Source organism: Athene noctua, chromosome 20 (assembly GCF_965140245.1).
Source record: "Athene noctua chromosome 20, bAthNoc1.hap1.1, whole genome shotgun sequence".
In the NCBI taxonomy this organism is placed as follows: Eukaryota; Metazoa; Chordata; class Aves; order Strigiformes; family Strigidae; genus Athene; species Athene noctua.
The window spans coordinates 8,185,728-8,203,499 of NC_134056.1; the positions used below are offsets into that span (position 1 = coordinate 8,185,728).

At 44.0% G+C, this 17,772-nt stretch overlaps 1 protein-coding gene across 3 annotated transcripts in view; it reads left to right on the forward strand.

Moving 5' to 3' along the window:
• BRINP1 (BMP/retinoic acid inducible neural specific 1) overlaps positions 1-17,772 on the forward strand; it is an 88,383-nt gene that overhangs the window by 60,594 nt on the left and 10,017 nt on the right. For 2 of the 3 annotated variants that reach the window (XM_074923609.1, XM_074923611.1), the window contains 4 exons: positions 163-353; positions 5,531-5,700; positions 6,928-7,033; positions 13,683-13,919. In XM_074923609.1, coding sequence (XP_074779710.1) covers positions 163-353; positions 5,531-5,700; positions 6,928-7,033; positions 13,683-13,919 — 704 coding nt within the window. Of the gene's footprint in view, positions 1-18; positions 33-162; positions 354-5,530; positions 5,701-6,927; positions 7,034-13,682; positions 13,920-17,772 lie in introns of all 3 variants that reach the window. The other variant, XM_074923610.1, reaches the window with a different exon arrangement.

The window sequence follows — 17,772 nt, forward strand, 5'->3', positions numbered from 1 at the left end:
CCCTTCCCCTCTGTCTAGCTTTGTGTCCTCACGTGTGTATCCATCTGGGGGTGTCCAACAGGATTGTCCCCTTCTCCATCCTCCTTTCCTGCCCTTGGTGGTCCTCCCTGCCTCTCCAGACTCAGAACCTCACCCCTGTTGTGTTTCTGTGTTGTCGCATAGGGAGTTTGCCCGTTGGAAGGTGAGGAACACAGCCATCGAGCGGAGGGACCTGCTCCACAATCCACTGCCCCTGATGCCTGAGTTTCAGAGGAGCATCCGCCTCCTGGGCAGGAGACCCACCACACAGCAGTTCATTGATACCATCATCAAAAAGTACGGCACCCACATCCTCATCTCTGCTACCCTGGGAGGTAGGTGGCAACCTGGGCTGTTTTCTTACACGGGTGTTGGTGGTAGGGTGGAGAAGGCACTGGGCAGCACCTGCAAACCTTGGCCATGCCGCACAGAGCCAGGCTGCATCTCCCCCAGCCAAAGCCTGTCAGATGGTATGAAAATCCCCAGAGTACGAATAGCCTTTACAAATGAATTCACGGCGCAATGCGTGTGAGTTCAGCATCTGTGATACGTGTGCACCTGTGCTCCTCCGACAATGGTGTCTGTGTGCTGGTGTGTATCAAGATAAACACGCTTCGTTTACCCGGGGAGCCTGTCTGTCATTCCTGCCCCTCTGTCCTTAAACTGACAGTAGGATGTGTTGATCCCTCTTTTTTTTTTTTTTTTCCAGAATGAAACCAAATGCAGGGAGAAAAGCAGCCTTTCTTGATGGAACTGGAGGGATTTTAAAAAGCTCCCGGAAAAGGGAGTTCAAGGAGTTGGTCAGGAGTGTGTGCAGCAGGGAAAGAGATGGCCAGAAAGGCCTGTGCTAAATGCATAAGTGAAAGCAGTAACATGGAGTAGACTTCTAAAAAAAACCATAGTTAAGTAAAGCTCAAAACAAATATGCAAGGACTGCAGAGAAGTTTGCGTGTGCAAGCAGGGTATGTCGGTGATGACACAAGACAGAGTGCTGTAGGGCCATTAACGCATGAGCATGCACTGCTATTGGTGAGGCATAAACACTTCAAGTACTGACCGCTGAAAACAGGAGGGGTGAAAATCAGCTCCTCTTGATAGTTGCTGCTGATTTTTTTTTCTCTCGTCCTTTTTTTGCCGTTCTTCATCCCTTTAGGGTGTATATTTGAGTGCCTTTTTTTGAGAACTATCTGTAAGAGCGATTCTGCAGTGGTCAAGGGTCTTAATTTTAGTACAGAATTTGTTGCTGTTGCTTCTTCTAATGTACCTGACTTCCAGCCTTGCCGCACTGTGAAATTTGCAGTGAACTTTGAGGAATTTCTGGCCATCTGTCTGTTCCCAAAGCATTCTGCAGACACTGGGATGAGACATAGATGAGATTAGATGTGTGCATATGATTCATGGACAGATTAGGTGGTAGGTGAATTGGCTTAGATCCATTGAAGTCAAACGGCCTCTCGTATGGCAAACGTCCTTCAAAGATCCTCAAGCTGCTCTTCCAGTCCAAGCACTCAAACCATCCACTCCATCAGCAAGAAATGGGAGACAAAGCAGATTCCCATGCATTGAAGAATACAAGTGATTGCTTCAATGAAGTCTGTGTAAAGATAAACTTTTTATTGAGGAAATTGCTTTTCAGGGCCATATTTTACAGAGCCCAAGCCAGCCAAGTAAGAATCCAGTGAAGTGTTGAGAACTGGTTTAGTGGGTGTACTTTTCTTCCCATTGACATGCCTTTTTCTTCTTGCCACTCACATCCACAGAAATTCAAAATAAGAAAGACCTTTGATGGTAAAATATATTTTTAATTTTGCCTGTGTGAGGTTGTGAATTATTCACAGGGGCTTGTTTCTTCTCCTGATTTTTACAACACAACAACTTTAAATATGCAGAGACTTGTAACAAGAACTGGTGTTGGAGAGGAGTGCTAAATGCTCCATCAGCCCAGAGCATGGTGAGCAATGGTAGGGGAGAAAAGAAGGATTTATCTTGGCAATGGCAGTCCCAGAGAAAATGTAGATGAGGCTGGGCATTCATTATGCAAAGAGGACACACTCTAATCACAGTCTGTGGGCTAAACAAGACCACTGGGATATAAAACCAGACATGTCCTGGCACCCTTGCTTTCCCAAGACCTGTGTCTCCTCAGAAAAGTTACAAGAATTCTGCTTTGGATTACAGTTGTTTGTAACTTAGCCTGATGCCTTATTAAGTTGCAAACGAGTGACAAACACACAGGAAATTGTTTTGCTTTTAAATGCCAGCTGTTGCATGGACCCCAGGAGGCTGGGTGATGGATCAGGCCAGCCCACCTGAATACAGCAGCTATTTTCACACCTGGCCACATGAGGAACAGCTCTGATGCCATTCAACGGAGAGAGCAGCCGGGTCCCCCTGGAGCCTAATAAAAACCCAGCTCTGCTCCAGTTTTGTTCTGACAAAGGGATTGGTGAAGGGTCATTTTGAGGGCATCCATGCTCCGGGATGGAGCACACAGAGCTAAAAGCCAATTTGCAGGGAAAGCCCTGAAGGAAAGACAACTTTGAACATAGCATCCGCTTAATAAACGAAAAATTAAGACTTAATAATGCAGCAAAAGTCTATTAACCTCTCTTGATCCAAGGGTTGCTTTCTCATGCGCACTCTCCATGGGGATACTGTGCTTTTCCAGGCCTGCACACATGTATACAGAATAGGTTTTCAGCAACATTATTTCTGCTCAGCCCTTTTCACTCCTAGGGACAGTCTCTGTCCCTCAGGAGAAGCATCAAATACCCTGGGCTTTGCTTTCCTGGTTTTTTCTTCTTCCTCCCAGCGGAGGGGTCCAAACACCTCAGGGAGGAAAAACGACAGGTTTCGTGGGGAAATTGCTGATCTCCACTACCCTAGAGCACAGGTTTCTCCTGTCTGATGTCTAGGAGCTGTCTCAACTGCTCATTGCCTGCTCTGTGTTGTCTGGGGACTAAAAGCTAATGGTGACTCTCCTGGTGATCTGAAACGAGTGTTGTTTCCTGATGCAATTCGGCCCATACTTTCTGGTTGCTCTCTGTCCGAGGGATCTCCAATATCAACGTTCCTCTACTAAAATGAACTTGTCTGGACTGAAAGATCCTGATTTTTTCACCCTGGCTATTAAAAGAAGGCACGATATTTTTCCAGAAAAAGCTGTTTTTTCCAGTTAGTGATGGAATTGAAGAAGGGTTGATACCTGAATCCCACAGGTTCCTCTGAGAATCGCTGCTAAGGGGAGAATTATCCCTGGTCTTCCTTCCCCTTTCACAGCCTCATGAAATGGAGGGAAAGCATCATTTATGTCTGCTGCACCTCCGTGCAGGTAAATACTTCCATCACATGAGATAAACAAAACTTTTGGCTCAAAATACACCAGTCCAGCCTATCTTCCCCCAGGGCTTTTGACTAACTCCCATGCAGGCACCCTTTTGGTGACAAACCAGTTGCCTCATGAAAAGTCACAAAGTCTGACCTTCCTTCAAATCTCCCTGTAAGACTTGCCTCCGAGATGAAACTTGAAAATGCACTGACAGCAGCCAGGCATCTGGTGTGCGCTGACTGCTGTTTCTCACACTAATCACAGTCATCTTATTACCTTGTGCTTTGCCGGCTGTTTGTTGTGTACCCCTGTTGTGTTTCATCAGATACATGGGGTTTAAATCCTCTGGGACAGGAACCATCTTTCTGCTGTTTGTGTGGATGGACTGTGATGTGACAGAGCCTTCATCCCTGCCAAGGTCTCCTCACACCGCCCAACATAAAATAATGTTAATGGTGATAAAGGAAATCAAAGCTGGCCATTTTCCAGGGAAAGCGTTTTTGTGAGAAGTAACAATGATGATAGTGTTACTACAACTTTGATTGTGTCAAAGGATAGCATGTTATTTTTAACAAAATATTAAAGAGAGAGTTTTACATGCCAAACTTTTCTACTTAGCTCCTGTGGAGCCAATTAAAAGATTTCAACTGATCGATTCTTTTGTTGAAAGGTATCTTCTTTCCACCAAAAATTTCCATTTTTCGTCTCAAAGCCAAAGGCTCAATCTTCAACATACCAATCGCTTGAAAAACTGAAAAGTAATAAAATATTTTGATTTTCAGCCAGAATATTTTTGGTTTCTTTTCAGGCATTTGGCTTCCAGATAAAAGCTGGAAAATTTCCAGGAAAAGCAAGGGGGAGGGCTTACTGGTTTGGGTTGGGGTTTTTTTTGCATGTATGCACTAAAAGAAATTATTTGGACAAATCAAACTGTTTCAGCTAATATGAACTTTTAAGAAAAGTAAGTGCTTGTTCTCTTAAAAAAAACAAAAAGACAAAAATGCTAAAGAGAAAAATATTTCTTGGCCTAAAAAGTGGTGATGCATTTTTCTGACCATGCTATCATTTGTATATTTGCCAGAGGCAATGAATTCATCAGTGGTTCATCTATCAAATCAGAACAAGTACCATTCTTCTCATTAAAAGAGCTATGTAGAAATGGCACATTCCTACCCTAGTTATCTATTATCTTCATTTATTAAAATCAGAACTTCAAATGTTAAGAATGCAGGATGGTTTTCTACCTTTTCACTCCTATAACACCAGCCTTATGTTAAGAATGAACTGGATTTTAATCTGGCTCATACAGCACAAATTGAACTTTTAGGTAAATATTACTTCTCAGCTTTGTGTCCTTTTCATATATCTTTTGTTAGATTCAGGTTTCTGCTAATGTTTAGGAAGTTTGGTGCTGTTGGGTCTTAACTACTTCACTCCTAGATCTCTGTCATGACTGTCTCAAAATCACCTGTTGTGCCTTATCTTGCACAATATTTTCCACTCTCCACTTAAAGTCACTGAATGAGACTCTAACAGAGTCTCTAAGAGAGAGGAGAAAAAAAAAAAAAAAAAGTAGAAGAGTGGCTGGTTTAACTTAACTTTCTCATTTGCTCTTTCCTCTGATCACTCTCCTTCACTCAGCCCCCTGCCCTTACTGTTTTGCACGGTAACCAGAAGCTAAAGAGGTACAACTAGCATTTGTTTGTTCCCTGCACCCACCTACGTACCTGTGTCCTATTTGCAACTTAAACCATAATTTGTTCATTCTAGAAACAAGGTCAGAGAGAATTGTTTAAAAGTGGCATCTCCTCCAGTCAGGTGTGTATTGTTCCAGAGGCATGCCCACAGAGAAGAGTGTTCCTCAAGAGGGACAAATGGTCTGACTCCTTTCCAACAGTTGTGGTAAAGCTATGATGGCTAATAAACATCCAAAATTTATATCTACTCCATTTAGTGGAGCTGATCTACAAGTGTGGTGGACCTAGAGAATGTATTCTGGCTCATATATACTACACTGAGGTTCCAATACTGGTGCGGAAGGGTGGGTTCATTTAAGAGTTTTAATTTAGGTGTTGGTCTTTTCTTTCTCCAGGTGCAACATGTGACATCATGTGTTCCTGTTCAGATGACCCTACATGGCAACCTCCTGGGCCTTACTGAAATCTCCTTTTCTTTCTGCTGCAGGAGAGGAGGCCTTGACCATGTACATGGACAAAAGCCGCCTTGACAGAAAGTCAGGAAACGCTACCCAGAGCGTTGAAGCGTTGCACCAGCTTGCTTCCTCCTACTTTGTAGACCGTGATGGCACCATGAGGAGACTCCATGAGATCCAGATCTCTACCGGAGCAATCAAGGTACTGTATCTTGCCTTGGGAAGAGAAAGAAGGTTTTGAGTCCATACCAGTCCTGTAGGGATATGGGGCAGGACTTTGCCAGTCCAGTGTGATGTCTTTTTGATCACAATTTGTTTTGTTCCCACACTGACTTCCCACAGTAAATTATTCTCTTACGGCTCTTACTGAAGAATTGATTTCCCCAGGGACAGTAATATCTGGAGAGAGGTGGGCATTCAGTGTGATGGTTATGTAGGATAGGAGACTCCCACTGTGTGTGGCAGTGACCTTTGGAAGGGAGAGGGAACAGATAATCCAGATCAGCGCTGCAGGTTTTGGAAGGGAAAGGCAGGTCTGTGAAATGGGCAACCCCATGCAATGCAGAAGTATTTTCCTCTTGTGAGTGTAAGACTGCTAAACATCTCTCAGATGAATTTACTACAAGAAAAGGTGAAAAACTCAGTGTGGCATTACTGAGGCATCTGGAATGAAATGGACTGAGAGACAGCTTGGGGGTTGCAGCAGGAAGGAAGGGGAGTTTCTCAGAGCATACAGAATAGGGGAAATGGCTCTGCAGACAAAGGCTGCCTTCTCTGAAAGCAATCATCCTATACTGGGGAGGGATTTTATTGTTGCAGAGTTCACTCCAGGGAAGGTGATGTGGATGGAGTCATCATTGTTAGCCATTTCTGAAAGGTTTCAGCTCTTGTTATTGTTCTGTGGTGTCTCATGGCTGAGTCTGTTCCCTTCTGGATGGGAAATCGAATTGAGATATTGAAACAGTGACAGCAGATAATCGCCCTTTGTGAATTCAGGAAGAGCAGCTCTCCTCCATGGCTGGAAACCAACAGCAACAACCACAGCAACAGCACTGCAGGTCATCTGTGCCTCCATCTATCCTCAGCACAAGGATGGTACGCACATATGTTGTGGGAGCACTAGGCACCATTGTGGGCTGGCAATACATCTCTCTGTCTTGCTTTCCAGTAAGAGAAGCCAGGGAATAATTCCTCTACTGGCTTCTGATGTTCTCCAGTGATCCTCTATGAAGAAACATCAATCTACAGGACCTCACTGCCAAGCTCAGAATAACATGCAGTGCCGTAAAGCAAGCAGATACAATTCACTCTGCTTTTTCAGCTTTTGGCAAATATTAGCTATGTTTATCCGGTGTAGGGCATTTGTTCTCAGTTAAGATGTGATGCTGCAATCAAAGGGAATGCTCTCTCTTTTCTATATCCTCCATAGGTAACAGAAACTCGGACTGGCCCCCTGGGCTGTAACAGCTATGACAATCTGGACTCTGTGAGTTCTGTCCTTCTGCAAAGCACTGAAAGCAAACTCCACCTGCAAGGTAGGGCACAGGAATGAGGGAGATGGTAATACAGGGCATAGAGTTGGGGGGCTGTGTGTGGGGGGGGTGCGTGTGCGTGAAATGAAAGAGGGGTGGCCTTTTTTCTAGCCTTTTCGCCTCCTCTTTTTTCTGTGATTGCCTTCACTATAAGTTCCCTGAAGCAGGTCCAGTGACTTCTGGTGGTGTCATACGAAGGCTTAGCACAGCAGAGCCAGGGCTCCACAGGGACTGAGCTAAAGGCGCAAGGAACTGCAGACTGGACCCCAGTGAAGTGTCTGGGTGCCTCCTGCCATTGAATTTTGATGGACTTCACTATATTATACGTACACTGATATTAATAAACGTGAACTTCTCCATTATTATTGAAGGGGCATTCTGTCCACGTCTCTCTTTGTCCCTCCCAAACTGCTGATTTGTATAAGAGGTTTGCAGATCAGCTTTTGGGACTCTCTAATGACCATAATCTTTGGGAAAAGTCACAGAGGTTTTATTTGGATGCTAGAAGCCATGGCTTCAGTCCCAGTTGGGGAGCTAGTCCAAAAGTCAACATATAGAGGTCATGACTGATTTAATAAATAAATACATGCTGGTTAGCAAGAAGTCAACTTCAGTATGAGGAGGAAATTCACTGGGCGTGTAATTTACTAAGGTTATTCCCAAGTTTTTGACAAAATAAGGAAATGTGGGATTTAATTGCTCATTTGCCCAGATGGTTTTATTTCTGGAATCCTTGTACTTGCACAAATTTTAATTTTTCAGATGAATGGGCTACATTACATCTTCCGCTTTGAGTATAATTTGGCAAGTGGTGTTTTAATCTTGGTTTCACAGAAACTGGGTTTCATTTACTGAGTCATGTTGTGGATATATTATTATTGTTGTTATTATTTGCCTTTAAAAATAATAGGCAGGTCGTTTTCACTATTCCGGTGATTATCTAAATCACTGAGTTCTGGTTCTTACCTAATTAACAATAAACAATTTGAGGCTTTTTATATGCTGTGATGATGGCTGCTGGTAATGAAAACCCAAGGACAGCACATCAGATAACTAGGTAAACAGCTAAACAAGCAGACAGTTCAGTTGATAGGTAGACAAACTGGTAAGTAGGTAAATCAATATATCTCTATTGACTATCTGATCCCACAAGAGAAGAGAAAAAGCAAGACACCTGGGAGAGAGAAGGAGGTGGAGGAAGAGGGAAAACTTAAGAGAGAGAGGGGCTGTAAGGTGGATGAGGCTGATTTCTGATGGGAACAGAGGACCTCAGGGGTCAACCACACATGAATTTCATGGAGATTCATGGCATAACCCAGTGCAGAGAGAGGCCAGACCCACACCAAGGGAGACAGCAAGAGAAGAAAGGAAGGTAAGAACTCTTCCTAACAGAACAAAGTGACCTTTAAAGGTACAGCTGAGTGTTTTCTGCCTAATCTGGAGTGTGGTTCTTGGGATAATTACCCGGGATCCTTCCTCTGCTCTGAGAGGCCTCATTAGGAATTAGTCACAGGGCTGCAGGTAATGGATCGTGACTGAGTCTCCTCTGATCTGATTAGCAGCCGAGCATGAGCTGCTGACAGAAATCCATGTTACTACCTTCGTGTCACTCTGGCTCTGAAGCCGGCTCAATAAAAGAGCAGCATCTTCGTGACAGGGAGAATTTCTGTTTCTGAACTTGCTTTGTGCTGCCCAGCCCTGAGAGTCATGGTTTGAAAGATGTGCCCTTTAGGAGATGCAGTGGCCAGACCCAGAGCTGAGCTACCTTCATGCCCACGTGTAGGGTTCAGGAAGGTCACCAGCCTGGAGGTTTGGTGGAGAACCTCAATGCATGCACAGTGCGGGGTGTTTGGTTCTGCACCTGGGATTACATGGACAGAAAAGCATCACTAATTTATAAACCGGTGTCCTTGCGGAGCCAGCATGGACGTACCTCTGTGTCAGATGCCTGCACTAGGATACATACACAGGTCCATCTATCGCAGTAGCTTTCCTTCTGTCCTAGCACTACCTGGGGGTAGGTTCCCTGTCCTGTGCATGGGGAGGGCTGTGCAGTGATGCAACCTCCCGCACGGGAGTGGGGGGATCTCATTAGGGCCCAGGATCTCACAGGTGACTGCGCTTATTTGCTTTTAATATCCTCCTGTCCCTGTCACCAGCGTGAAAACACCCCTTCACCTGCCTCTGCCTTCCATGTGCCTGACGCACGACCTGCCTGTGCTGCCTGGAAAAGGAGTAAGCCAGAACATGGGAGGGAAGATGCTTTACAGCAGTCTGGTGGGAAACAGGAGTTTGTGTTCCCTAGAAAAAATCCCCAGGCTGAAATTTGAAAATTTGACAGGAAAAAAAAAAAAAAATCAACATTTTGAAAAGTTTTGGGAGATTAAATTTCCAGAGACATATCCTTTTGCACATGTGATGTGTCAATACTGCAACATGGCACTATTTCAATAGGGTAAAATCCGTATGTGCTATTCTAAACATTTCAACATTAAAAAAGAATTATTGCATATTAGGTAGTTTGTTATGTTAAATATGGTAATAGTCTATTAAAGTTTGCATTACAATTAATACTAAAGTCTTTGCTCAGATGGACAGAGCCGTAATGACAACATAAAATATTTCAGCTTTTCAGCAAAACAAAATGAGGAAGTATGAAATACATTTAGACCTTTGCCTGTCAAAAGTGCTTTTGGAGTCAACATGCTCTCACAAAATGCTTCAATGAAGCTGCATTTTCAACAGAGAACTCTTCTGTGCAAAATGTTTCAAATAGCTCTAATTTAGAGCTGAGGAAATTTACCTCTTTTAATGCAGAAAGCCTTTTATATACAGTCCAAAACCAAACATCTCTCTCTAATAGTTTTTCTAGGTGAATTAAGGACATATTCCCTTGTCAGACACTTCATATTCTGCCTGTAGTTATCTCAGAAAAACCCATACCAAATCTGTGCTGCTCTTAATTTTTAAAGAGGAACTTCATGCTTTACAGTCTAGCAGAATTCCTCCTTCTGATCAATGTTACCTTCAAAACTAAGATATTCTCCCTAACGCTCATCACCAGCAAACTTACCTTCTGCATCTATTATCAGCTACAGATGCTGCTGTGGATCCTTGTGTTCCCTGGCTTGGATTGGGGTGTTCACCCCATGAAAATGGTCCAGTACCTCAGTCTTTAAGACCAGGTTGTCCCCCTGCTTGGCTGCTGACATGAGACATCACTGAAAGATTTTTTATTTTTTTTTTTAAATGTTTGCAATATTCAAATAAATTACTTGGAGAACAAAAGAGCATCTGGGGATGTTTTATTAAGGCTGTGTCTGGCAGGAGGTCTTTCCCAGCTAGCCTGGCTGGCTGAAAGCTGCTCTGTGGGGCTGGTGTGCTGTTGCAGTCGTTGGGACTGCAGCTTTCCAGCTTGAAAGGTGGCAACAGAAGCACCCAGAGCAGTGGTCTCAACCAGTATGGCTTTACAATCTCATATTTGTAAAGATTACCTTAAAAACTATTAACCACACCCGTGCTTTACTGACTGCTGTAATCAACACAATTTCAGTAATATTTAGTCACCGGGTGTGGCATGGAACTACATAGGAATGAAGTGGGTACCAGGACTGAGTGAGATGCTACTGGCTCAGTACTTGTACACTGTCTTGCTAGGATCTGGTCACAAGGATGCTCAATATAAACCCAGAAATATTGACATGAATCTGCCCTTGTGTGGGTATCTTTTTCTGTATATATGTCAAGGTACAAATACAAAAGCAGGCATGGTTGTATTTCACACTGATTTCTTCCACAAGGAAATTCTTGGCTGGAAGATCTCTGAGTCACATTTAATCCCTACAGCATGTTTGCAGTTTTAAAGTTATGGCTTTGTGTTTGGTGTGCGCACACTCCTGTTTTGATAAGTAGCTGGATTTGTGTGTCACCTGTGTTCCTGGTCTAAGCACATATTTCAATATGTGTTGCTTGTTAAATGCTACAATTAACTGCATGGATTCCAGCAGAACTGCTTACCTGATTAAAGTTAAGTATTTATATAAGTGTTTTTTTAATTGGTGCTAAGTGTACAGGGGGTCTGATTACCTCTTAAACGTGAGATTATTTCTTACAAGAGGTTATCCCGGAAATGTTTTTTTAGAAACCATGAGTTCTGTGGACAAAAAGCAAGCATCCACATGAGGCACTCTGCAGCATAGGATGGGGCCATGTTATGTTTTGGAGATTACAGGGTATTCATGTTTCTGCGCGTGCTGAGGTACACAGTGGATGTCCCTTGCAATGGGAAGTGCTTTCTCTGAAACTTTAGTTGCTCTTTCTACCCCTATTCCCTCCAGGGGAGAAAAAAAAGAAGCCTGTAGCTGGGACTGGACAGCTTGTTATCCAAGTTAAAATTCAAAGAGAAAATATGGTGAGCTGAAGATCCTGTGGTCATTTGGGCCTCATATTCAAAGGCTGAGGCCAGGGCAGATTTCTCCTTCATAAAGCAGAGAGTGGAAAGATTTATTCATGGGACTTGGACCATGAATAAACGAAGTCAATGTACACCAAGAAGTCCAGTTTCTGCTTCTGTGAGCTTGCAATCTCTGTGAGCACAACAGCATTCAGGCTCTCCAAGCCCCTTCTGTAGACCTCAGTTCTCCAATAGGGCTGCACTTTCTTTCCATTCCGAAGGAAAATCTTGGAGCCTGGCAGGTGGGACCATCCCTAATGTCCGGGTGAAGGTTCAAAAAGGGACCATCCCTCTGCGGTATTTGCTTCAGATAAATCTCTAAAAGAGACTGAACTTCAGTACTTCCTGAGGACAACAGGAAGCAAGCTGAGCTGCTTCTTGAGAAACACCTCAGGAAAGACCAAAAGGACCTCAAAATGCTGATCCTCCTTAGACTAGTTTTGAGGTGTCAGGGATGCCATAGACTGTGGTCAGCCCCTTGCATGTTGCCTCCCTTCCCTGCAACAGCACTGCAGACGAGGCAGCAGGAGCTCTGCAGACACTGTGCCTCCAAATGCCAGGCCTTAAATCCTCCCTTGTGCAAGTGTCACAAACGTCTTCTTCAGATGAAGGTTGCTCTGTGTTACTCCTGCCTGGCGGCTGCTGCTGCTCCATGCTCGGCTGCGAATTAGGTCAGACAGCTCACTGCCACCAGGCATGATGCTCACACAGACAGTGCCCTGGCAATAGCAGGACGGGGAGAGGAAACAGAGGTCCTTGTGCCTTCAACAACCTCCTGATCTCCCCAAACCTGGTCTTCCAAAGGGACCTTGTTAAGGCTGAAGTGTCTCTGTGGAACCCAAAGCAAAAGGGTAATGGAAGTCCTGGGGCCACTGCCCACCACTTTTCTCTTGTCTTGAACATGACCCATCACCGAGATGAGCCTGAACTCCTGAAAGGAGTCACAGCCCTTCTTGCCCTTCCTGCACACTCTCATCCTCTGAATTATTGTCTTATTTTCATTCCACTTCAATGAGCTGTCAGCCACAGATACAGTAATTCAGCGCAATAGAAACACAAACAGATGGGTAATTGACCCGCGTGCCTTCATTACACTGGAGTTCAGTGCTGCTATTCAAGCCATAAACTCCTTTATCTGCCACTCCAAAATCCCTGGGCCTTTTACAAGGAAGGCAAAGCAGGCCAGGCTTCCTGCAAAAGGCTCGCTCAGAGTTATTGTCATCTCTGCTTCGTGCACCACAGACGCTAACAGAGTCTGACAATTAGGACTCGCCAGGTAGAAGGGAACAGCTGTGAATCCTCAGGGATGTCTGCAGGGAGCCTGGAGACGAGGGCTGGAGAAGGACAGGATGGAAAAACATGTACACTGTACGCAGGGCAAATGCTTAAACTGTTATCCTGTCCTCTGGTACCTGCGCAAGCGTACACCTACCCTACTGCCTGCACAGATGGATGGATACACAAACACTTGCCTATGGAGAAAGAGACATGGGGACAGACCTCTCAGCTAATGTAAATCTTCAGAGCACCACTGAAATCACTGGCTCTAAATCCATTTGCACTTTTATAGGATCTGGCAAGTAGCCTTCCTATCAAGGAGTGACCTGAAAAGACTCAGGTACCCAACTCCTGTGTTTATACTGTGGGAGCTGGGTGCTCAACTCTGCAAGGGTCTTTTATCAATCCCACCTTGTATTATTTTCCTTTCTTCTGTTTTCCTGCCTTTCTTCTTTTATCTTTCTATGTGTCTTTTCCTTGTTTCTGTGGTACCAAACCTATTTAGTGTCTCTCAAAACAGGTCAGAACAGCATAACGCTCTTCACTTCTGAACTGGCACTTGGTTGCAAAGTATAAAAAAGACTGCACCTGGGGACAAGGGAGGCTTTGCATTCAGGTGTTTTGTACTGTACTGGGATCCAGGACTGGGATGAAGAGGCTACACTGGTCCTTGGGAAGGGGGAACGTGTCACCTTTCTCTCATAGAGCATATGGGCTTTGTTCTCTGCTAACTCTTGCACTGGAGGTGTGCAATTCGTACCCCACCTTCCTTACTCATGACAGCTCCAATCCCAGCAGCTTTTATTTCTTCAGCATCACTTTCCCAAGCTGTTAATGAAACGGGTTTTGAAATGAACAACAGATACCTGCAATGACATTTCCCCCACCCGCCCCCATCCCTGCCTCTTGTTTCTATGCCAGGTCTCCAGATCATCTTCCCTCAGTATTTACAAGAGAAGTTTGTCCAGTCTGCCTTGAGTTACATCATGTGCAATGGCGAGGGGGAGTACATCTGCCGGAACAGCCAGTGCGGCTGCCAGTGTGCGGAGGAGTTCCCGCAGTGCAACTGCCCCATCACCGACATCCAGATCATGGAATACACACTAGCAAACATGGCCAAGACCTGGACAGAAGCCTATAAAGATCTGGAGAATTCAGGTAACTGAGCAAAACACATTTTCTGATTGATTTATTTAAAAGAAAACACGTTATATTATACCAGTTAAGAATCTTTTCTTCCTTCAATATAATGCTTCAGTTTGGATAAAAAAATAGGGGATATTCAACCCCAAAACATGCTTTTAGTCTTGAGGGAGTGCCTTTTTTTCCCTATTACATGTACAGACAAAACCACATGCCACATGTAATTCTATGTGTAAAGGGATATTTTCCATGGAAGAATTTGTTTGATTTAAAAATCTGATTTTTCATACCAAACCAGCCCAGAATCTCTAATAGTTCTACAGCGAAACTTCCACAATATGAATGATGCAGAAATTGCTTTTCAGATTTGCATGAATGATTTATTCTGCTTTGGTGAAAGGCAATTCACAGATAGAGAGCACAGGCCAGATGACACCTCATTTGAGATAGAGAGGAGAAGGGAAAATGACTTCTCTCTCCTACAGTGCTGATGTCTGCTGGTGTGAACATTTCTTTTCTCCCTCCACTTTCTCGTGGGGTGACACTGGGGATGTCGGTGGGGTTTGTCCACGTTGGTGCTGGTAACACCCATAGAAGGTGGGCTATATTACTTACACGATATGCGGTCTCAAGGGCTTGAGATATGAAAGAGAGCAATACTATCGGTGCAATTACATCCTTTCCTTTAGCAAGTGGTCTGCCTACCCTGAAGCCACACGGGCAGCAAGCAGCACTTAATCAAGAATTTATCCCTGTGCCAACTCTCATCTCTTAGTGTTAGCCAGTTACTTTCCAACACATTTTCTTTAATGATTATTGTCATAACTGTCCAGGTCTCCATGTGTGGTGGTTTTACCCCAGCTGGCAATGAAGGCCCACACAGCCACTTGATCACTCCTTCCCGGTGGGATGGGGGAGAGAATCAGAAAGGTAAAAGAGAAAATTCATGAGTTGATATAGATGGTTTAATAGGTAAAGCAAAAGCCATGCAAGCAAATGAAGCAAAATACAAAATTCATACACCACTTCCGATCACAGGCAGGGGTTCAGCCATCTCCAGGAAAGCAGGGCTCCATCACACATAACGGTGACTTGGGAAGACAAATGCCATCACTGCAAATGTCCCCTCCTTCCGTCTTCTTTTCTCGGCTTTATATGTTGAGCAGGACATCATATGGTGCGGAATATCCCTTTGGTCAGCTAGGGTCAGTTGTCCCGTCTGTGTCCCCTCCCAATTTCTTGTGTACCCCCAGCCTGCTCATTGGTGGGGTGAGGAGCAGAAAAGGCCTTGGCTCTGGGTAAGCACTGCTCATCAGTAGTGAAAACATCTCTGCCATATCAATGCTGGTTTTCAGCACAAATGTTTAGCACAAACGCTAAACATAGCCCTGTACCAGCCGCTATCCCAGCCAAAATCAGCACACTGTGTTAGGAAAGAAAACCATGAGGGAAGGGACCATTTAGCTCCATTCAAGGCACTGAAGAATTCTTCTTCAGAAGTCTTCCCAGCAGCAATTTCTTTCTTCATGTTGAAGGTCACCTTAATCCCCTTAATGACTGAAATGAAGCAGCCTGTGATGTTTCCTCAGTGGGCTGTTGAGGACTGCTTCGTACTTCGATATGTGAACCCTGCTGCCGTGTCTGCTGTTGCACAGATTCTCATGTCCAACTCATGCTGTCAACCTGGTGCTCAGCTGAACAAAGTCAGACTAGTAGTTAATGTCTCAAGGCTGATGACTCTCTTGACAAGATCCCCCCATACACTATGGGGAGCCACCAGGCTGGGGCAGTTCCAGAAGCAGGTCAGTGGTTTCCTGGAAGTTTCTAAAGACTCATGGGTAGGGTGGTTACACCAGGGTTACACCAGGGCACACCAGAAATGTGGATTTCGGAAGCTTCTGCTAGCTCAGTACTACACAAATTAGGGTTACTGGCAGTGCCCACCAGCACAGCTCTGGCACTAGTTACACGTTACTAGTTGCTAGTTCTAGCACAGGATCTTCAGACAAGATGCTCAAGAGCTGCATGTTGACCACCACTCATCAAACCCCTTTACATTGCCAGGGGATCTAATCCATGCAGACACTTAGAAGGTGAGAGCCCCATGGAGAGAGAAGAATTACAGTCCCACAGTGATTGTTTTACTCTTACATTCTGTACTTGTTGCACTTGATCTAAGCAAAGACCGTGGTGGATAATTATATTCAGTCTCCCTCCCCTTGAGATTTCAACAGGAGAAGGTGTTTTTCATTTGCCATGTTTAAGTGACATATTGCAGTGCAATTCTCTGCTGTGCTATAGCCATATTCCACCCAGGGCTGGAGGCTTTTCAGGGCTAGATGGAGTGATTATCTTTATGTTTAAAGCTGCTGCATCTCATTCATCACTTTGTTGCATCATGCGTGAACTTATCCTTTGAGATGAAAGTTGCTATCACAAAAGAATATAGTATTAGTATTTTGCTCCTTTGTTTTAATAAATATGCCCAGTAACTGAAGAATTTTCTTCATTATGAATGGCAGAAAAATCTCTAATGACATCTGAAGGCTTTTCCAATGAAGTGGGCTGAAAGGCGCACGAGTGCTCTGAAAGCAAATACCATTTTCACAGGAAGCTGCTGATAGCCTAAAAGATCTATATTCTGTTCCTGATCTGTGTTGGATTCCTATGTCAATCTGAAAAAATCATGTGGGGCAAATCAAGAGTTGGTGTGATTTGAGACAGCATCTTCAGAGTCAAGGAGGCTGCAGTGAACTGATGCTGCTTTAAAACAGTTCAGGATGTCTCTTAGTCCTGTGCTTCATTGCTCATGTGTAAATTGAGAAAAATAACAAATTCTTGGCATTTTACTATGGCTGGCCAAAAAATTCTGCATCAGAACTGCAATTCCGGATTTTAAAACAGCCTTTGGATTAAAAGTGGGGGGTTTGCCATGCTATTGCTTTCTAATGAAAATGTGATTATTTTTTAATCTCAAAAGACAACCACTGGAAAAAATGAAAGTTTCATCTCTGAAAGAGATGTTTGACATGTCCATTTCACTGTGATGCCACCATTCTTCGCCAGAGGCTGGACCCTCTGGCCCGTTCCACCGGCGATGGTGAGTCATTGCCATGGGACTGCCTGCAGGGACAGGGTGACTCGGCAAAACCAGAGGCTCTATTGCATTATGGGGGATGTAGTCCTAGCCATCATCAACACTTTCTGAGCAGATAAATAAAATAAAACCAAAAGCAAACAGAATTATTAGTTAGAGATTCTCAGGGTTAAGAATGAGCTATTCCCAGAAAGGTACAAGGCTTAGCACAATGCAGCTATAGTCTTGGTTGGGGTCTCCAGGGATAAATATAAATAAATATAAATAAACAATGAAGAAACTATTCTTTTGGAAAATATTTTCTTTTTTCACTCCCCCCCCCTTTTTTAAAAACAACCCCATCCAGCTTCTATTTTGCCAAATTTCTTTGCTCATTTGTTTTTCCCCCAACGTTGCACTGCAGTATCAAAATGTGCACACTGCACTGAAATTTCTCCCTTACCCGTCTCTATGAAAAATGTAGCACATTCATCATCAGAGGGAAAAGAGCTTGGTCTTTTGCACAAACAGGCTTTTGAGGAAATTGATTTATAAGGGGCGGGAAGCAAATGCAAGGCTTTTACTGCTGAAAGGTACCAGGAGTAATCAGCATGGTCAACAGAAGCAATTATACATGATGATAGTTTCAGAGGACCACTGAACAGGAGAGAATCATTTTTGGGGAGGAGAAGGGCACTGAAAGCAGCATTTCAAATAGAGTGAAAACCTGAAAGATAATTTAAAAAAAAAAAAAATCTCAGTTATCTTTGGGGAAGAAAGGAGACAAACAGA